The sequence below is a fragment of the Sinocyclocheilus anshuiensis genome, unplaced genomic scaffold (genome assembly GCF_001515605.1).
Source record: "Sinocyclocheilus anshuiensis isolate Anshui unplaced genomic scaffold, SAMN03320099.WGS_v1.1 scaffold1278, whole genome shotgun sequence".
NCBI lineage: Eukaryota > Metazoa > Chordata > Actinopteri > Cypriniformes > Cyprinidae > Sinocyclocheilus > Sinocyclocheilus anshuiensis.
Window position 1 is genome coordinate 181,010 of NW_015554153.1, and position 22,749 is coordinate 203,758.

General features: G+C 38.2%; 1 protein-coding gene across 1 annotated transcript; it reads left to right on the plus strand.

Annotated features, from left to right (window-relative positions):
- The first annotated feature begins 628 nt into the window (after positions 1–628).
- On the plus strand, positions 629–22,413 carry hecw2a (HECT, C2 and WW domain containing E3 ubiquitin protein ligase 2a). Its single transcript, XM_016463417.1, has 30 exons — positions 629–926; positions 4,228–5,000; positions 6,122–6,229; positions 7,688–7,782; positions 8,236–8,305; positions 8,440–8,609; positions 8,795–8,937; positions 9,619–9,719; positions 9,799–10,550; positions 11,164–11,482; positions 11,594–11,692; positions 11,883–12,033; positions 12,655–12,758; positions 12,910–13,034; positions 13,763–13,948; positions 14,255–14,389; positions 15,524–15,608; positions 15,687–15,783; positions 15,905–15,988; positions 16,825–16,913; positions 17,210–17,330; positions 17,715–17,828; positions 18,037–18,189; positions 18,269–18,367; positions 18,453–18,582; positions 19,469–19,615; positions 19,695–19,809; positions 19,912–19,997; positions 20,876–20,988; positions 21,109–22,413. Exons 2-30 carry the CDS (start codon positions 4,694–4,696, stop codon positions 21,218–21,220), a joined length of 4,410 nt encoding a protein of 1,469 aa, XP_016318903.1. The 5' UTR covers positions 629–926; positions 4,228–4,693; the 3' UTR covers positions 21,221–22,413.
- The last annotated feature ends 336 nt before the right edge of the window (positions 22,414–22,749 follow it).

A 22,749-nucleotide genomic window follows, 5' to 3' on the forward strand; every position in this document is an offset into this window, starting at 1 on the left:
ACCAATTGAACCCTGTTATAAAGTGTTATTGAAATCTATAACGCCTGCTAAGTTATTTACAGTCTTTCACTGGTAAAAGAGACAAATTAAAAATTTGCATTTCAGTTTAATAGTTTTGCGTTAAATGTGTTAAAACATTCCTTTGTAGGCTACAGAGATTATATCACTCTTGTGTGATGATATTAAAAGTATAATGTGATTTCCAAGCTATGTATTTTGTGGATAAATATAAAAAGATATGGGAGTGTTATTATACCTTGAAACACAAATCAAATCATTACTATATTACATCACCTCCCAGTCTCCCCTAAACAGACCTACGAACAAAGTAACAAATTATACAGCAAACAATTTATTTTAGCCTATATCTGCATTATTCTTTATAAACTGCATTATAATGAGGTCTGTGATGTGTGATGTGAAGCTGTAACCACAGAGGTTTGTGTTGTGTGTGCAGGACAGATGTGTTCCCCAGCAGTCGCCACCCCGCCGCTCTCACACTGCCTCCAGCTCCGGAGCGCCTTATAACTGCTTTATTACCACCGCTGCATGCGCTGCGGGGACAGACCGAACCGGGTGGTCACGTCCACAGGGAACCCCAACGCCGTTTTCTGGTATAATTACACTGGCGTTGAGATCAAGTCTTCAGTAGCGTTAAATCAGTAGATCGCGCTGTAATCCTGGATGTGATAGCTCATCTGTCAACCTGTGCAGAAGGGAACTATCCCCTCAGTCGTGATTTCTGCTTTGGGTAAGTGACAAAATCTCGCTACATTGGATGAAGAGGCCTTGAATATAACGACGCATCGCTGCCAAACGAATCCAAAGAGGAAAGAGCGATAAAACAGCATTATTAACGCACATTATTCGCCTTTGCGCCGCGGATTTTGTTGGCGTTTCCATGGACACATCACGTTGATGCGCAGGTACGCGGTTACACAATGTACTGTGTTTTGATGCGTGCGGTAGTATGCAGCCGATATGTTAAAAGAGATGTGTTTTATGATTCAGCAGTTTTAATGCCTTGTTACATCTTGTGATTGACTTTCATTTGCGTATCTCTTTTTCTAGATGTAATAACGGTGCATTAGCTGGCCTGACTCAGAGGTTTAGAAATAGCCTACATATGCGCTGATAGTGGCTTATGTTAATGCAGCATGCTGATTCTCTGCAGATCATGTTGTGTGAATATGACGAAGGAAATTCGTTGCGTTATCCGATAGCGCTGCATGCGATGCGTGTCGTGAGAAAAGCCGTCACGGCTCTGTGGAATTTGTGTGTGCGCTGGGTTTTACCTGCAGATGAAAAAAAAACACCTTCATGTGAGGAATCTGCTGGATCGCACCTAGTGGCTCGAGAGAAGATCGAACTCATATGACGTAATACACGCTTCTGCTGAGTAATAAAAATATATTACAAATTATTCATTATTATTATTTTTTTTATTATAATGTTTTTTTTTTCGACAGCATAGACCAACGTTTAAATAAATGCTCCAATAAATAAATATTATTATAAAAAAATATCAAGAGGCTGATAAAATGAAATTGGGTGGGAGATTAAGCTGTGTCTTTATATGCGTTCATTTTCATACAAGTAAACAATATAGGCTACGCTTCATTTAGGTAGCCTATAGTTATATTACAAGTTAGTTAGTGTCTTCCATTCCAAATAAACCCTAACAAACTTAAGTCGCGACCATATGCAACAGTACGCTGATCTCGATTTTTCTTTTGCGATCAAAAAACGCACGAGTTTTATTATTTTCTTTTTTATTATTAGTATGAACTTACCACAAGATTGCAATATCGTAATAAGTGCCATATAGCTTACCGTGTAGTTGCTGCTTATGTAAGATTGTCTATTAATACAAATGCCTATAGAAATCCCTTTAAAAAGTTAGCTCCCTGAAAGTCACTGCATAATTTGCATGCTGATTTTGATATCCTTATTACTGATGCTGCAGTACTCCCCCAGTTATTCTATATTCATAATGCTGCATCACATTTTCATTTAGCAGAGAGATGGGTGAGATGTGAGGGAAAGCAGGAGGTGGCAGAATGAATGTTTGATTACATTATCCATTATTCGGGACATATGAGAAAGACCCCTGTAGTTCTTTGCCTTTTCTAGAATTATCCCCTGCAACAGTTGCAAGAAACCACTAAGGTTACCAAAACCCTTACAAATTATACACTTACAATGTTTGTGAAGAAAATATTTATCAATCATTCAAAAGTAAATTGGTACATCCATTTTGAGCCGAAAGTAGCAGACTTGAGTTTGTTAATCGATGACACCTTAAAAGCTGACAAGATGTGTCAAACGGTTAGTAGTGTGTAGTTCCATGCTTATGTTGTGTGTCTGCTGTTCTGAATGTGTTTGGTCTATAGAGAGTGGAACAGTAATGCTCCTGTGCCATTCTCTGTGCCAGCTTCCTAAGGTGCCTGTTATGTCTAGAAGCAAAGACTGCAGTAACCTCCACTAGTGCACAGAGGGGTTCCTGTAGCGATAGCAAACACTGCATTTATGCATAGGTGAACAGACCTCATTTACTATTTAATGGGCTGTAAGATCAGATGTCATCCGCATGCAAACACTGCAGAAACTCTCGGTGCTGACATCACCTCCTGTAACGCACTCATACACACATGCACGCTCACTCAAGCAGTTTTCAGACATGCAGTACACTTAATCTGCGGTGTAAGACTTCTAATTTAAAATGTTGCAAAAAGCAAGTGCACATATTGCACGTACAATCTAGTGATCCACATTAGTAACTACGTGGGGCACTATGTAAATACTGTTTAATGTTTGTCAGTATTGGTGAATAAATAGATTATTAAAAGTTCACAGTAGAAGTTAGTGAGTATGGAGTTGGAATGTGGTTTGTATAACCAGCAGAAACATTATATTCTAGCAGGACACATTATAATGCACAAGAAATAATCACCTTCCATCAGTAGATTTAGTAGCACTATTTAGAAATGTGGAAACTCTCAAAAGTTTTATAACATTAATCTTCACAGCTGTCCATGTCAGTGATTTTCGAGATATAAATGAGAAGAAGGATGGTTGAGCTGGAATGTGTTAAAAAACCAAAGATGCTGCTAAGTGTAAAGAAATTATTATTATCTATTCCCCCCATCAGTCCTATATATATTTTCCTGAGGTGCCTTTGGAGAACTGTCAATTGGTCATAAGAGGCAAATTTTTTTAGGAGGCACATTTTAATAAAGGAGGAAAAAACAGTTTAGTTGATTATTAGAGATACTACATGATGTGTGGACACAGCACAAAACAAAGGGAAATAATGAATTATTGCTTACCTCAAGTATTTTTTATGATGGTGCATTTTAACCGCTGAGTAGTTTAACAAGACGGAAACAGGCCGTTCTCGAGTTTTCTCCATGGACTGCAGACGAAACTACTAAGTGACCAGCGTAGACCAGTGATTCATGATCAAATAACTCTTATGAGCTGATTCTTTTCAGGGAATCCAAAACCAACCAGTATATTTCAAATCATGAACAGATGACTCCTATGAACTGGTTCTTTTGACAAATATTTGACGAGTTCAGTCGTCACTGGCTGAAATTTGAATCATTTAATAAATTATTGTTATTTTAATAAAAGTGTTATTGATAAGTAAATCTGAAAATAAAGGTGTATTACAATAAAATATAAAAATGAGATGAACACTTGACCGTAAAAACTTAAGTGCTTACACCGGCTAATAAATAAAATAAATACGTTTATAGTTCAAGTACAGTAGTATAATTACAAAAAAAAAATGAAATAAAATAAAGCTATATAAAAAATATTTAGAAACTAATAAAAATGACAAAGCAATAACAAAATAACTAAAACTTAAACTACAATTAAAATGAAAACTGAAAATATAAAATTCTAAATATTAAAGAATACTATAATAGTTTAAATATAGTTCTAAATAACTTTGGAATTAACAATCATCTATAGTGGTTAGGGAAAACATATCACTTACTAAACTGCAAGTTATCATACCTTTTAGTGATGTACATCTCAAAATGAATCGAGATATTAAGGCTTATGAAACATATCAGTGTTATATAATAACTGTTCACATGAAACTGTATTTGAGTATTTTCTCTTTACTGAACTTTCTCTTTCCTTGTTCCTCTCTCTCTTTGTCATTTTCCTTACCATTTCCCATATCTTTTCCTACCCCTCACTCCTATTCATTAGATTCTAAAGACCCTTAGTGCAGTGATATCTGAATTAAAGTTATATATATATTTTTTTCATTGTGTATTCTTAGATAGAATGTGTTGATGATCTTCTCTTAGGACCCGAGAAGGATTGTGCTTGCTAGCTGGATCCCACTGACTAATCAATGGAAATAACTAAGCTCTTTTAGATTCGTTAAAGATTAATTAAATACCTTATTCTCGAATCGTCAAGGTCAATAACCATTACCACAGCCAAGTGCTCTAGCAGACAACAGGCCTATCTGGTCTTTCACCTGTATGTCCAGACTATTACAGGTCAGCCCAGGTCTGATCCAGGATTCAGGTCAGGGTTCTCCATCGTTCCGGCTTTTTCCTCAAACTCACCCAGTCCATAGACGTGCTCCCACACAGTTGCCACCATTCGCCCCTCTCTCGCCACAGCAGTTCTCCCGTCCAGGCCCCGCTCCGGCCCGGCGTCAGGCATGGCGCCTCAGGGGCGGGATCACCTGGCCACACGGGAGTCTGCAGGCCGTAGACGGAGCCCAAATGTGCGGCACACGCTCAGCCCGGAGAATCTTCGGAGCTTAGCCGAGCGTGGTGGAGCCGAGCAGGCTGGAGTTGGACTCCCCAGAGCCAACAGCGATACGGACCTGGTCAGTTCTCAAGGGCGATCCTCACTCACAGCTTCTACTTTAGAGTTCACTCTGGGCCGGGGCCAGAACTTGGTCATCACATGGGATATCAAGGAAGAGGTGGATGCTACAGACTGGATTGGCATGTACCACATAGGTAAGAATTGGGGTTATTGAGTTTATACACCTGACTTACAATAGATTTGATCTAGTCATATTGGATGAATTTAAATAAATTCTGTCATGTCTACTAGATAACTAAAGGTGTGTCACATTAGCGAAATTTCACAGTTAAAAAATGTTTAAAGTTTACGGTCAATAGTGTAGTGATGTATAAAGCACAGCTCACAAAACAAGCAGCTTTCTATTAATGTTGTCCTTAATATCAAGCACATGAGAGTGACACTCAGTGAAGGATATATAACTTAAAGTGCTACAAACACAACACCACCAGTGCAAATAAAACATGAAACAATAAATAGCAAAACAGTGAGTTCAATATTTCTTAATGACACGGCGCATACTGGGGCGCATTACCAAATAAAAAATTTTAAGGTAGAAAATAAATAAATCCAATTTTGTAGGAATGAAACAAAGCAATTCATCCTAAGGAGGCAGTTATATAAGAAGTTGCGTAATACGAAGTTTCAAAATTGCTCACAAAAGCACAGCTACAACAGAGAGATGCAATATAATACAAGTAGAATTTAAATGAAAAGTAGCAGGACTCTACCATACATGCTGTTGGTCATGTTTACTAGATTATGAGAGACAGATCCATTCACCCTCTGTGCCCTTCAGTCCTCCTCCTTAAGCATTAAGATCACAAATCCTCACTGTCATGTAAAAATATGAGACTGGAGCAAAGTGATACATCTGGGCACAAAGCCACTAACCACTGAATTGAAGGCCAGCAAACTTTACCTTCGCAAGGGTCTTATCCCCAAGGGGCTCTAAGTTTCGACAACTAAGCAGACATTCAGTAATGCCTTCAATGTAATCTGCCCTACATTTGTTCATTAGTAGATGACTAATGCTGTGTAATGTAATTTACACTGCCACTGTTGAATCTGTATTGCTAGTGATATTTGTCATCATTATGGGGTGCTGCTTTGCTAATTGGGTTTATTCTGCTCTCTGTACCACCAATTTGCCACATAAAAATAAATAGACAGGTGACATGTCCAGAATGGATTTAATGTCAGCTGCTATAAACATGCACACACACAAATGCAGATGCAATTATTTATTTTATTTATTTATTTTTATTTTTTCCAGATGAGACCTGTCCATCAAATATGTGGGATTGCAAGAACCGTGGGGTTAACGGTACACAGTGTGGTCAGATTTTCTGGAGGCTGGAGGCAGGGCCATACTTCCTCGAAGGTGGGTGACACTGCAGCCAACAGCTGACCTTCACCTTGATGTTATAAAATATTGAATGGACTAGGAGGTTAGACAGAAGATTTTTGAAATTGCATTCACTTGTTTTACATTCTTGGGGCCCAGAATTCAGCTTGAAATACTGAACATGTTAGCAATGCTTAAAGGGATAGTTCACCCAAAAATGAAAATGTGATGTTTGTCTGCTTACCCCCAGGGCATCCAAGATGTAGATGATTGTTTCTTCAGTAGAACAAAAACGAAGATTTTCTTCTGTCCAATATAATAATAGAATAAGGTCCATTATTCTGTCTTATAATGGACGTGAATGGGAATCACGGCTTTGAGAGTAAAAAAAACACACACAAACATGTATTTGGTTTAATGAAATGTGTTTATGCGGTTTAAAGTAAAAAAAACACATTATTTTCCACGTACTGTACATTATTGTTTCTCCTCTATGCCCCGCCTTTTTGAAACGCGTCGATTTTTACAAAGCTCATCGTTCTAAAAAAGTGAGGTGTGCTGTGATTGGCCAGCTATCCAGTGCTTTGTGATTGGCCGAATACCTCAAGCGTGTGACGGAAATGTTACGCCCCTTACCATACTGTTGATGCTGTGTCCCGGCCGGAGCAACGAGACAAAAACATGAAAACCCATTACAAACGAGGCATTTGTTGCATCCAGTGGGGACATAATTACTGATTATAATGACTTATACTGTCTTTTTGCGCGTTGCGTTGCGTAAACATAAAACCCTGTCTGCATTTGTGATCGGAGAAATGACAAACAACAAGTGCTACTCTACTGCCCAAAACTCGCGTTTGAATCATCAGTGGCAAATCCTTTAAATATGAAAACGTACTTACAGACTGTGAGTCAGAACAGCCAGCATTGTAGTCAACTCTCCTTCTTCTTGCTTTATGGTGGATCGCAGACTTATAAGTGCATTACTGCCACTTACCTCTCAAATGGACCATTGACACTCCTAATTGAGATAGTAGATAGAGTGTCAATGGTCCATTTGTTCGGACAATGCGTGAATCAGAGGTAAAAAAACGATATCAATACTGTTCAGTTTCTTGCACAGACCAATCGTTTTGTGTCTTTACACATCAATGTATCGTCACGAGCCGCAGGGTTTAATTTGGTTTTGTTTGTGTATATTTTTTTTACTCTCAAACCCGTGATTCCCATTCACCTCCATTATAAGACTGACAGACTGCAACGGTTTGAGTTAAAACTCTTCGTTTGTGTTCTACTGAAGAAACAATGTCACCTACATCTTGGATGCCCTGGGGGTAAGCAGATAAACATCACATTTTCATTTTTGGGTGAACTATCCCTTTAAAGTTATAAAAAAGAAGTGTAATGTTCTTTTTGGTACAAAATATCACGCTGACTCTACAAATATGATGGGCAGATTTATTATGCTGGCACTTTTCTGGTTATCTCTTCTAGCTGAGACAAGGATCTGTTTTAAGTACTATCATGGAGTAAGCGGTGCGCTGAGAGCCACAACTCCCTGCATCACAGTCAAGAACCCCAGAGCCTCGGTCAGTGTGAGTGTGTATGTGTGTGTATGCAGACATTATTCTTTTGATATCATTATAGCTCACAAAAACACTATAAAGTGTGTTTTTATGAGCTATTTTTGTGTGCTGAAAACAGCATGAGTTGCACTCAAAATTCAAAACTTTGGGGTCAGTAAGATTTAAAAATACTGTTCTGTAGCGACTATGATTGGTAAAGGTTATACAGTACATGAGGTGCTAAGTGCTAAATGGCTGTTTGACTGCATCCTCACATGTGTTTGAAGGTCGGACATTTCTCAGTTCCCATAAGCGCAGGCCATTTATCATGTCACTGGATGGATATAGGGAACTCAGTCATATAGATATGGGAGCTTGTTCCCTGCTTAAAATACTTATTATTTATCATTGTAAGTCTGTGTTTATTACATAAGAAGGTCAGGTATATGTTGCCTCTCATATCAGTCTATCTTCTAGGTCGACGGTCAAGGTGAAGGACAGCAAGCTTCAGACAGCAGCCGAAAATTGGTCAGCTTTACTCTATCAGGTACGTTTTCTGTGTGTAAGAGACAGAAGGCAATGATCAAATGATGATTTATACTCTTCTTTATAATGCTGTTATCCTATTGGCAGATTTATTCAAGCTGTTTTTATTGCTAATTGGACTGTTGTTTGTTTTAGATATCCGGGCTGTGGGGCTGAAGAAGGGGATGTTTTTTAATCCAGACCCTTATTTGAAGATGAGCATTCATCCTGGCAAGAGAAGTTGCTTTCCGACATTTTCTCATCATGGCCAAGAGAGACGATCTGGCATTACAACTAACACTACTAATCCTGTGTGGCATGGAGAGGTGACAAACACACACACACACACACACACACACACACACACACAAAGAGAAACAAACTCTCTAATGCAGGGCATGAAAATACAGACACATTCACTGGCAAATAAACAAGTGCTGAAACAGTTCAGACCAAGATGAGTTTTTTTTTTTTTTTTAATTTCCGATTTTCTCTTTGTTTTTCCATCTAGAAACACACTTTTGTGGCTCTTATGACAGACGTCTTAGTGGTTGAGGTTAAAGACAAGTTTGCTAAAAGTCGACCAATTATTAAACGCTTTCTGGGTCAACTGAACATTCCGGTGCAGATGCTGCTGGAGAGACACGCATCAGGGTGAGCATCATGGCAGCATCTCATCTGATCATCACCACACTATAATGTGTCATTTATGTAAACAGACATGTTCCTGAACATAAACACTGCTTTTAGTCACAATATAACTGATCAGTAATACACTACTGTACAGAAGTTTGGGGTTGAGAAGATTGTTTAAAATGTTTTTGAAATAAATCTCTTATGCTCACTAAGAATGCATTTATTTGATAAAAATGCAATAAAACAGTAATATTGTGAAATTATTACAATTTAAAATGGCTGTTTTCTATTTTAATATATTTTAAAATGTAATTTATTTCTGTGATGGCAGCGCTGAATTTTTATTGAGCAAGGATGCATTGAATTAATTAAGACATTTGTATAATGTTAAGAAATATTTCTGTTTTGAATACATGCTGTTCTTTTGAACTTTCTATTCATCAAAGAAGCTCGAGAAAAAAAAAAGTTAAAACATGTATCAAGTTTTACACATAAATATTCAGCACCACTCTTTTCAACATTTTAAACTGAAATTATATTTCACAGTATTATTGTTTAAATGTATTTGATTAAATAAATGCAGCCTTGGTGAGCATAAGATACTTTTTTTTCAAGAACATTCAAAAAATCTTACCAACTCCAAAATTTACAACAGTACTCAATGTGTGTAAATAAATTTGTGTGTTTATATGGCTTCAGGAACCAATCACTGAGCTTCTCTCTATGTCGTCGTTTGCCCACTGATCATGTGAGCGGTCAAATGCACTTTAAAGTGGATGTTACATCCATGGGCCAAGATGGTAAGATCACATGCACATTTACGCTGACTAAGCTGTTAATTTTCAATGGTTTTGAGATCATTTTACCCACTTCTCATAGACATTTCTCCTGAGACGATTCTGGGGGCAACAGCCCTCAATGGAGCTCCTGGAACCCCTTCAGATGATGAAGAGCTGCCCCATCCTCTCCCTGTCCCATCAGCAGGCCCTTCCCCCACCGGCTCCCTGGGTTCCCATAGAAATGGGGAAGGGAGCAGCATTCGCTCCCCAGACACAGAGATGTATGGTACCACCCTGGACGATGAAACCCCTTCTTCACCTGACCTGCTCCAGGTTTCTTTCAGTGAGCAGCTTGATGCCATTGATGCACCTAAGGGCCCGGGAGACAGGCCTTTTGGGGCAGCTTCTCCCAAACTACGATCCAGCTTTCCCACACATACGCGCCTCAGCGCTATGTTGCATATTGACTCAGATGAAGATGAGGAAAGGTCCACTGCTACAGAGGCTACGCTGCCTACATTTAATGGTGCTTCAAGGACTCAAAACACCCCCCCAAAACCACCAATTACAGAACCTGTGTTTGAAAGAACTGTAGAGGAACCTCCAGAAGAGGCTGGCCTGGAGTCTGAAATAGAGACTCTGAATATATGCGCAGAGGTGGCTCCTGAGCCAGAAGTCGTGCCGAGTTCAGTGGCCCCTGAGGTGGAAACTGCCAGTCTCATAGAGAGGCAAGAGGAAGAGGAGGAGGACGTGGAGGAAGAGGGGCTGGCACCCAGTGAGGAGCTGGCAACTGAAGTTGATATCTCTTCAATGGCATCTGACTGCTGCCCGGGCCTTGTGTCTGCTTCTCAGGTCAGTTGCCGGTTTACTGAAAGAAGACTTAATTAATTTAAGTGGGTCAATGACATTTAAGAGTGTCCACAATCTTTTAAAAGTGTCCAGTCCTTTTACAAATCTAGTTTAAAACAGTGTTGTAATTGTTAACTAATAAAAACTATAAAACTAATAAAAATCATTAATAAAAATAATTAAAACATTTAAAAATTAATTATAAATAATATATGAAAACGTATACTTTAAAAAATTCCACAAAATTAGAAATGTTTTGGAAATAAAAATAAAAAATAGTACTTAAATTACTAAAACTAAAATCTAAATCAATTATAAATGTAAACATAGAAAACAAAAACTAATAAAAATCACCACTCTTTCATTTTTTAAATGTATGGCCTAAAATAACAAAATTCATAAATTAAAAATGATATTATGAATAGATACAGTGTATGTATGAACAGCATTTTAATGTACTTTTGATTGAATTATTAGGTAGAGCAAAATAATAAATGTCACATGATTGACCCAAGTGTTGGATCTTCTGACCCTTGCACTCGACCTGAAATGTTTGATGCCAATAAATACAAAGAGAGGGGAAGGTAATCGTTCTCTATGAACTTGATCTTTATAGGAGGCAGAACAGGGGGCAGAGGCAGCCATTGACCCAGGGGGAGATGATCTTTCAGATGACCCACCCACAACTTATGAGGTTGCTGAAGAAACCGTTCCAAACAATGAGCTAGAGAGGTACGCCCCAAAACCAGAACCATCAGCCAACAAGGAAGAGGAATGTGAAGATGTGACTGAGGACACAATGTCCAGAAGATGGAGCCTGGAGGCGACAGCCGGTGTGTCACAGGAGGATGAAGAAGAAGAGGAGTTAATGCCATCAGTAGATGGAGAATCTGTGGACTCCGAGACCTTCATTACGGAGACAGAATCAGAATTAGGTATTCTCTGAATCATTGAGCTGCCCTTCGCTTGCCAATTCATTTTAAGATGGAAAAGGAATCAAATGTGAGTTTAGAATACATCCTGATGCCGTATGTAAAATATTGCAGGTGTCCCTCAGATCAACGGAGATCAGCGTGTTCATTCTCTGCCGTCTGTAAGACAAGACATCCACCGATACCAGCGTGTGGACGAGCCCTTACCTCCCAGTGAGTGTGTGTATGTGTTTCTGTATGTCTGCATGTGCTTCCGTGTCTTTTATGTGTGTGTAAATACGTTGCTTATGTGTTATGTTTTTGTTTGTAAGCCAAATTACTGAATGCCATTTCGGCTTGACAACTTAATCAGGTACCATCACACTCTACTCTCCATTCTCATTTCCCACCGTTCTTTCCTCAGACTGGGAGGCTCGTATTGACAGTCATGGCCGTATCTTCTTTGTGGATCATGTGAACCGCACCACCACATGGCAGAGACCCACTGGCCCACCTGCTCCTCAGGGTCTGACCCGCTCCAGCTCCATACTGCAGATGGAGCAACTCAACCGCAGGTTAGATAATTAACTTATATTTTTCACGTCATATAATATTACAAAGCTGAAAATCTAACTTAATGCTGAGAGGACACCCAGCAAACAGAATATTCTCCTAATGTTTTTGTGAATCAATTTAAAACATTCTAAGAACATTCTTTAAAGGCTTACCATACATTAATCTTCTTATGAAGTTTTTGAAACCAAAAATTGCTAGCTGTGCAGCAAAGGTGTGGTCACATTCACCTTTGTATGCAAAATTCGGCGAGCAAAATGCAGTAATTTCAATAGGAATCCTGATATTTCATGAGAGGGTCATGTGAAGCGATAGAATTCCCAGCATGGATTTCACATCAAATTCAAGTTTGTTAACTGTTAATACTTGAATTTGTTTGTAAAAAATACTTGCACACTGCAAAAATTTTAAGCCATTAAACTGAAAATGGAAGTTTAATTGTTATAACCAGAAGCGATAAATTCATTGAACCTTTTGTCCACTTAAAAGAAAATAGCTGAAACCCTGAAAAGAAATGATTGTGACAAGATGAATGGAATGAAAAAATGATACTTGGAGTTTGATTGTGCAAAGTAATGTAATACTTTTCTGAAAGTGTGATTTCTGTATTGTCTCTCTGGCAGGTATCAGAGTATTCGTAGAACAATGACCAGTGAAAGGTCTGAGGAACAAAGAGTGGATGATCCTCCTTCTGAAGAGACCGAACTGCTGCCCCACTCCATCGGTGGTAAGCTGTCAATCAAAGTGAGAACTCCAGATGATGGTGTTTAGGAAAGTAAACGATCACTATGCTGAGATAAATGTAAAATGCCATAGTCCGGGTAGAATAAGTGGATTTTGTTCAGTCTGTGCTTGTTGATGTGTCTGTTCTCGTGTAGAATACCGAAGGGACGGCTTTATGGGTCAAGCCAACTCACGTTCTCGTCTGGCTTTGCTGCTTCAGTCTCCTGGTGCAAAGTTCCTCTCCAGTCCAGACTTCTTCTCTGTTCTGCATTCTAATACTGTGAGCTAAAGCACACAGAGACACAGATATCAGTGCTTTACACACACACCTTAAACTAAGTCATTGATAATGTATAGCCAGCATTATTACAAAGCTACAGAGCACCACACATAACACGTGAGGGAAAAACAAGAGAATGTGCCACAAATTAACAAGTTGTGGGAACGAATTCTTAATTTGTGGCCACAATATCTTTTTTTTCTGCATGCCATATACAAACAATAAATAAATAAATAAAACCGTACAAATAATTTATATTATATTATATTATATTATATTATATAAATTTTAGCTAACATCTTTAGCTACATTGTAAAATGTTTTCCTCTATTTTAAATTCTGTCTCATTCAGGTCTTTGTGTCTCTTACATTGTTTTTCTGAGCTCAGTTTTTGTCTTATTGATTTAAATGGGGACTCCTGAGCTTCTAGCCATCTAACAAAGATTTCATGTTTACATTTCATATTCAATTCCTCTCAGGTCATTTTTCCTGCATTCGGTAGCTAACTGTTGTTGCAAAATGGTGCTAATTTGCTATTTAACTTGTGCTGATATAAGAGAAAATGTAGAATAAAATGAGACTTGTAGCAGTGGCATATTGCCAGCTATCCATGTCAGGCCATTATAACAAAATATTTAATTGCTCAGTGATTCGACTGGCCAAACAGAATCAAGTATTAAAAGAGCCGTACAATAATTTTCTGATTTGTTTTCTTCATTTCCCTTTAGAGTGCCTATCGCATGTTCACAAGTAATACGTGTCTGAAGCACATGATCAGTAAAGTTCGACGGGACGTCCAACACTTCGAACGGTACCAGCACAACCGGGACCTTGTCAACTTCCTCAATCTGTTCTCCAACAAGCAGCTGGAGCTGCCACGGGGCTGGGAGATGAAACACGACCACACTGAGAAGGTGTGTGTTTGTATTTTTTCTCCCTTGGGAACTGTGCACCTGTTCTTTCTTAGGGGCCTCTAGAACTGCATATGAGTAGTCTGATGGGACAAACTGTACAGACAGAAACTGAAAGCTGAGTTTAGGATGTTCATGTAGGCCCATCTGGTGGGCTTCCTAATGCCTTAATTAGTGTCTCTGACAGGAACAACGAACAGATGCTTGTCTTATTTATTCTAATCGGCCTGTCCGTTCTGTATACTTCTGCTGATTTTTCACAGACACTTCTTTGCTCACACTCTCTGTCTATGTGTTTATGTATCACAGCCCTTCTTTGTGGATCATAACTGTCGTGCCACAACATTTATTGACCCACGGCTGCCCTTACAGAACTCCCGGTCCAGCGGCCTGCTGGCTCACCGACAGCACCTGACCCGCCAGCGCAGCCACAGTGCAGGAGAGGTGAGAACTCTAGTTCTATATACAGTACAGAGTTCAGTAATACACATTCACTGCCATAAGTTTTTGAATGGTAGAGTTAAATAAAGTGCTAAACAAAAGAGCATTTTGTCCTTTTGTCAGTTGTGGGTATCCCTGCCCAAAGTGAAATCTCATTGCACCTGGACGTGTTTTTTTTTTTTTTTTGATTTGCTGTCTAGTTACCTAGTTTCTCTAACTATAATACTGAATTAATTGCTTGTATCTCAAAAAACTTAAATGGGGCATTGTCATAAGCAGTGTTGGGGGTGATGAATTTCAAGTAACGCGAGTTACATAATCAGATTACAAGTAACTAGTAAAGTAACGCATTACTTTTGAATTTAGAAGGAGATATCTGAGTTACTTTTTGAAATAACTAACTGCAATGCCAATTACTTTGTTTGCCATGTCTTGACTGACAGCTCTTGTGTTGCCATGTTGAGAGAAATCGGGAGTAAGTGCAGAGGCGTTGTGTGCTCTGTGTGAACATGATGTTTACTGTAGTTCTAGACTAAATATGAACATGTATTTACTCATCTTACCTGTACAAAAACAGATTCAGTATTCCTCAAAATAAATAAAAACAGTCAAAAGCAAACTCCGAATATTATACAAACCTGCAATAATTAAATATATTAAATAAGACAAATATAATTTATGTATTTAATCCCATTTTATTAACCATGATCTTTGCTACTGACCTTCAATGATCCAATTCAGCCATAATAAGCAAAAATGACACATTTGTGTTTCATTTTTGTTATTGCTGAATAGTGTTGAACTTTCTTCTCCTGCATCATATTCCTCATGCAATTTGTTTGAGCTGCGCCCTCTACTGTACAGACATGAATTTACATTTCCTTCAGCCTGAGGCGTATTTATTTAACTTTTGTTGTGAAAAGGGCTTTTACATTTGTAAAATAACTTTTTTTATATTAAAAACAAGCAAGCAAACCCTGCCCAGATTTAAAAAATAACTCTAACTAAGTAACATAATTAGTTACTTTTTCAGAGAATAACTCAACATTGTAATGCATTACTTTTAAAAGTAACTTTCCCCAACACTGGTCATTAGGAATATACACTGAAATCGTGAAGCCTCCTCTCATGTTTCAGGTAGCAGATGACTCTCGCTCTCCGAGTCCTCCTGTCCAGGGCCGGTCGTCAAGAAACAGTCAGTATCAGGACTTGGTGCCTGTCGGTGAGTGTGCAATCACATGTTTACAAAGTGTGCACACACTGACATGTCATAACACATTACACATCTGTGTTTTTACAGCTTATAATGAGAAGATTGTCGCATTTCTGAGACAGCCCAACATTTTTGAGATTCTGCAAGAAAGACAGCCAGAGCTCGTGAGAAACCACTCCCTTAGGTACATTTTCTTACAGTTTTGTGTTTTAACAACAGATGTCGACAGAGTGCAGAATTTCGTACTGTACATTTAAGAGATTGTGCTAAATGCTAAAATGTTTCATGGGTTTTTTTTGGTTTAGAGAGAAGGTTCAGTTCATCCGCAATGAGGGGCCAACTGGGTTGGCCCGTCTGTCCAGTGATGCAGACCTAGTTATGTTGCTCAGGTTAGTGTGCACGGCATTTGCATCATATTACTTACAGCTAATCATATGCCTTTGCTTGAGATATGCATGCATTAGTTGACTGTGTATGTACTGGACACTACCGTTCAAATGTTTGGGGTCAGTATAAGATTTTTTTGAAGTAAATACATTTACTCAACAAGGACACATTAAATTGATCAAAAGAAACAGTAAATATGATTATAAAAACACTGAGATGAGTTTATAGTAAATATAAGTAATTATGATTTCTATTTTAAACAAATGCTGTTTTTAAACATTATTTTCATCAAAGAATCCTGATAAAATGTATAAAAGTTTCCACAAAATTTTAAGCAGCACAACTACTTTGCTAATAAACCATGATAATAATAAAAAAAAATTCCATTGAGTAGCAAATCAGCATATTTGAATGATTTCTGAAGGATCATGTGACACTGAAGACTGGAGTAATGATGCTGAAAATTCAGATTTGCCATAACAGGAATAAATTATATTTTTGAAATATATTAAAATTGTAAATAGTTATTATAAATTGTAATAATATTTCACAATATTACTGTTAGTATTGTATTTTTGATCAAATAAATGCAGGCGTGATGAGCCTAAGAGATTTCTTTCAAAAAAACAAATACAAAACAACAACAAAAAGAAAAAAAAAAAAAAAAAAATCTTTAAAACTTAAATCAACCCAAAATTTTGAATGGTAGTGTATATAGTATGTAAAAAAAAGAAAGAAAAGAAAAAGCTGTGTACATATTTTATGATGGCCTGACTTTGTACACCTAGCTCAGGTTAGAATACACACACACCTGTTACCTGGCCCTATCTCCTTGCAGCCTGTTTGAAGAGGAAGTGATGTCTTATGTGCCGCCCAATGCCTTACTGCTCTCCAGCTACTGTCATGCCTCCCCACAGAGCTCCCCTGGTGAGACGTCACATGACCCGGACTCACATTTTAACAAATAATTCCCTGTTTCCTCCCTTTTTCCTGCCTTGTATCCTCCATTACAAGACTAAATAATGAAACTAAATAATGAAAGTGGAAGACCCTGTGGACTAATCTGTATGTTTACCTGATCATGCATGTGTTTAAAACAGTTATTCTGATTGTGATATATTTGCTTTTAATTGTTAGAAGAGCCTTGCATTGTGGATGGATTTGCCAAGGTAGGTTTCAACCCACTTTTCATTCCAGCTATTCACAGCTTCTCTTGCTCACAGGAACTCCACGAGCCAGTGCTCGAGCCCCTGCACCCTACAAGCGGGATTTTGAGGCCAAACTAAGAAGCTTTTACCGCAAAATGGAAACCAAGGGCTACGGGCAGGGGCCGGGAAAAGTGAAGTGAGTTCCATCTTCAAAAACATTCGATAATTCTCCATCAACAACAAGCATCTGATGTCCACCAGTTCGGTGGTTTGTTGAAAGAACTGAAATTCTGTCTAATGGAGTCTAATAGTTGAAATAAGTCAAATATATTGATAAATGTCCATTTTGTCAACTTTAGTTTCCATTTTTTCTACCAAGAAATTAGCATTGTAAACATTAAATAACTTGGTTGTTTCTACAACTAGACTTTGTTCTAGATCTTTAGACCTAACAATATGGTGCATCAAGGTAAACTGTCAGCACCAAATATGGAGCCACTTTGATATGCTTAAATTAATCTGTCCTTCTCTGGATTCTCTGGTTTATTGTGTCCTGATGTGGTTTTACTTACCTTTCCAGGTTAATAATTAGAAGAGCCCACCTGCTGGAGGACGCTTTCAACCAGATCATGTGTTATTCTCGCAAAGACCTCCAGAGAAGCAGGCTTTACGTCAGCTTTATTGGAGAAGAAGGGTTGGTATTATTGAGATCATTTAAGTGACGTTTCTACATTGCAACAGGTGTTTATCTCATACAAATTGTAGCTGTAATTTAAATGAAGATGCCCCTTTAGTTCATTTTACATTTTGTAACCTAAACCACATTACAGTATTATTACATATATTTGTGCGTTGATTGGACATTATCAGTGCATTATATATAGCCGTCTGTTTTTCTTCAGGCTGGACTATAGTGGTCCATCCAGAGAGTTCTTCTTCCTGGTCTCCCGTGAGCTCTTTAACCCATACTATGGACTGTTTGAATACTCAGCTAATGACACTTACACTGTGCAGATCAGCCCCATGTCAGCCTTTGTGGACAGCCATCATGAATGGTAATCGATCAATGGATGGATGAATTGAATTGAATTTACAGCAAATGTCCAAAGGGTATAATAATCTTGTCTTCTTTAGGTTCCGGTTCAGCGGACGCATCCTGGGGCTTGCTCTAATTCATCAGTATCTGTTGGATGCATTCTTCACCCGACCCTTCTACAAAGGCCTTCTTCGCATGTGAGTCTTCACTTGTTTTAAGCACTTGAGGATGTAACATCTGTTTAATTCTGTCACTTAATATGTAATTTATATCTCTCTGCAGTCCATGTGATTTGAGTGATCTAGAGTTTTTGGATGAGGAGTTCCATCAGAGTCTCCAGTGGATGAAGGACAATGACATTGAGGATATGCTAGACCTCACCTTTACTGTCAATGAGGAGGTGTTTGGACAGGTATTAACAGCTTATGGGTGTGTGTTTGTGTTTTGGCTGATAGCGTCAGTATATTTAGAGGACTAATCTGGGATTTAGCGAATCTCTCAAAATTTGATGGTAAATATTTGACATTTACATCTAGAAAAGCCCTAAACCCCCACAAGAGTAACATATCTGCGAAAGTGTTATTTTAGTATTATTTATAGACCGTTAGTATGTATTATTATGAATAGTAGTATTCATATTCTGAATTATTATTGTTTAATAATTAATATTAATATTTTTTTTATATTTTCAATTTTATTTTAAAATTCAAAGTAGTATTCAAAGTAATTTTATGTGCTTTTGTCATTTTATTGTCTATTTAGCATTAATTATTTTTTTTGTTTCAATTTTTGGGTTTTACGTTTTTCATCCAATATTTATATTTCATTTTGTTTCAGCTTTATTTCAGTTACCGTAAAACATTAAAACAAGTTGGCGCTGATAGCCTAGTGGGCAGTGCGCCAACATATAATGCTGTTGCGTTATGGGCGTCCCGATATCGAATCCCAGCCCCTCGCCCCCACTTCACTTCCTATCTGCTCCATACTATCATAATAAAGGCAAAACGGCAAAAACAAATCTAAAAACAAAACCCATTAAAACATACTTTTCATATTTTTTCTGTTTTTCTATATATTACTTTTCTAAGTGAAATTATTTGCATTTTTAGTGATATGATTGTAGTTTTCGCCAGGCAGTTAGTAAAAAAACAATAAACAATTCCCGCAAATAAACAAGCAAACATCCTAGCCACAACTCAGACAACAGCCTAAAACCACATGTTAAATCTATTTTAGTTAGCCAAGGTTATTGTGAAATGATATAATATGAGAGTGAACTGGAGGCTTCTTTATGTCAGATTACAGAGCGTGAGCTGAAGCCGGGTGGGTCTGGCATCCCTGTGTCAGACAAGAACAAGAAAGAATACATTGAACGCATGGTGAAGTGGCGGATTGAGAGAGGTGTGGCCCAGCAGACAGAGAGTCTCGTGAGAGGATTCTATGAGGTATGATGTCATCTGAGTCTGTGAATATTAATGACTCATGATTTAACTCTGGTTGATCTGAGACCATGTGACTGTACAGGTGGTGGACGTCCGTCTCGTCTCCGTGTTTGATGCCCGAGAGCTGGAGCTGGTCATTGCTGGGACAGCGGAGATTGACCTAGCCGATTGGAGAAGCAATACAGAATACAGAGGAGGTATTTTGCTGGAAGAGATTCAGGTGTTGTTTTACACCAGGGTATTATAATGTATATATTACAACTGGATATCATAATGTGACTTTATCTCTGTCTTTGAAGGTTACCATGATAACCACATAGTGATTCGATGGTTCTGGGCTGCAGTGGAGCGTTTCAACAACGAACAGAGACTACGACTCCTTCAGGTACACCCAGATCTCACAAACAGAATGGATTTGATATACTACCATTCAAAAGTTTGAAGTTTTTTTTTTTTTTTTTTTTTTTTTTTTTTTTAATAATTTAATATTTTTATTCAGCAAGGATATGCTAAATTGATTAAGAGTGACAATAAAGACATTCATATTGTTACAAAATATTTCCATTTCAAATAAAATTAATACTTTTGATTAGCAAAGATGCATTCAATTTACCAAAAGTGACAGTAATGACATTTATAATGTTTTAAAAGATAAATGCTGTTATTTTGAAATTTCCACTAAGCAAACAATCCTGCCAAAAAATTGTCACAGTTTCCATAAAAATATTAAGCAGAAATTGTTTTCAACATTGATAATCTTAAGAATTTTTTTCTTGAGCTCAACATATTAGAATGATTTCTAAAGCACATTGTGACACTTAAGACTGGAGTAATGGCTGCTGAAAATTCAGCTTTGCCATCACAGGAATAAATTACATTTTAAAATGTTAAAATAGAAAACAGTTATCTTAAATTGCACTAATATTTCACAATATTACTTTTTTTACTGTATTTTTTTTTTACTAAATAAATGCAGCCGTCAGCGCTGATAGCCTCGTGGCTAGTGTGTCGACATATAGAGCAACTGCGCTCACAGCGACCCGAGTTCGAATCCCGCCTCGAGGTCATTTGCTGATCCCGCTCCCCTCTCTCCACCCCAATACTTTCCTGTCATCTCTCCACTGTCCTCTCAAAATAAAAGGCACAAAAAGCCCATAAATATAACTTAAATAAATGCAGCCTTGAGAGCATAAGAGACTCTTACTGAAAAGAATCTCACTGACTGAAATTAGCCAAGTCAACATGTACTTTGCTTTTTTCCAGTTTGTTACAGGCACTTCCAGCATTCCCTATGAGGGTTTTGCCTCTCTGCGGGGCAGCAATGGCCCACGTCGATTCTGTGTGGAGAAATGGGGCAAAGTGTCCTCCCTCCCACGGTATTTCTGAGCTTTTTTATGTCTAGTGTCTCACACAAGGATATTACAGTAACTTTTATGTGTTAACCCATACTGATTATCAATCAGCTAATGCCACATTGTCTTTATATGTTGGTGTAGGGCTCACACCTGCTTTAACCGCCTGGATCTCCCTCCCTACCCCTCCTTCTCCATGCTCTACGAGAAGATGCTCACTGCTGTGGAGGAGACCAGCACCTTTGGTCTGGAGTGAGCTCCCATCACAGCAAAAGTGCTACTGATTTTTTTTTCTTTCCCAGTTCTCCACAACCTGGCTTACCATGCAGGCTTCATTCTCATCCCTCACTCTTCCCTACGACCTTGGTAACCGGACACTTATATAATTGTTTTGTCAAAGTCTACGGAACTGGAATATATGCCATCAAATGACTCACTGGGCATGTGCCAACTCCTGCTCTATATTGTATGGAATCAAAATCCTGTGATAACTGCATTCAATTCCTCACACAAAAACAGACTTATACAGTCACAGAAATCAGAGCTGGAGTCTTGATCATCTGGTTTTGTTTTTTCTGTCTGGACCAGTACATTGATCTACGCTGTAGGGTTTTGCCTTTTGTTCTTGAATGAGCTGCGTTTTTAAGTCCAAAGATGTTTCATTACAGTAATGTAGTCACTCTATTTCATATCTGTAGGGTTTGAAGGAACAAACCTGTGGTAGTTTTTGCTGCAGGGCTTTGTCATGGCAATATGATGTCAGTTAAGACCAACTTTTTTGGTTTCAGAGGTTTCACTTCGGCGGTCTTGGTTTTGAGGGGTCTGACCTAAATGATATTGATCTGGGCTGCAGCTCTGAAAACACAACTTTTTTTCCCATCTTTTAAGAGAATGAAAACACACAAAACAGCATGCACACTCTTTTATAGAGATTCTTGCACCAAATGTAGTGGTTGTAGAATAGCAACCTGAACGTCCTAGGTTCAAACCGTGAGCTAGAAATTTCCTCTATCACCTCTTGTGCCCTTGAGCAAGACATTTATCAGCAGACTGTTCCAGGGGACTGTAAATGTAGTAATTCACTCTGGTTGGTCGACACTGATTAACTAACAAACACCAACACTTAGTACTTTGTTACATGCACACATTTTTAAATCCACTTCAACCTTTTATGCAACCCACAAATGTTACTAAAAACTATGAATGTATAAACACTGATCACCATGTGCAATATGTGCTACAGATTTTTGTGTATCAGGAAAGGTAGATTTGTTCTTAGAGTCCATCATAAGGAGACCTATTGCTCTAAACTGTCGAGACACACAAACAGTGGCCTTGAAATTGTCTTTATTAAAATTTATAGTTGGGTATAGTTAATAACATGGTGATGTGTGCAGTCCACTGGAGTAACTTAAAACCAGGGCTGCAGTGGTTAAAAAACCAGTAAAACGTGAACAAGCTTCTTCTGGAAAATGAAAGGGGGAAAAAAACAAAGAAAAAGATGAGAAGAACTGTTTAACATGTGTAGGGAGCAGCAAGCCAAACTGAAACACCCTTGCACAAGAGGTATGAAGTGTTTTGGAAATATGGCATAATAATGGAACAATCTCTTGAGCAGGAATTTCCATTTAATGGACCACAGATAGAAGCTCAACACTAAAATAAAGGATGAAAAGGTCCTCATTTTTGGGTGACAAGTTGCACCCCTCGTTTACAGACATGTAGTTTTTTTCTGTGGTCCCTTTCCCAAGCCCTCACACACACACACACACACACACACACACA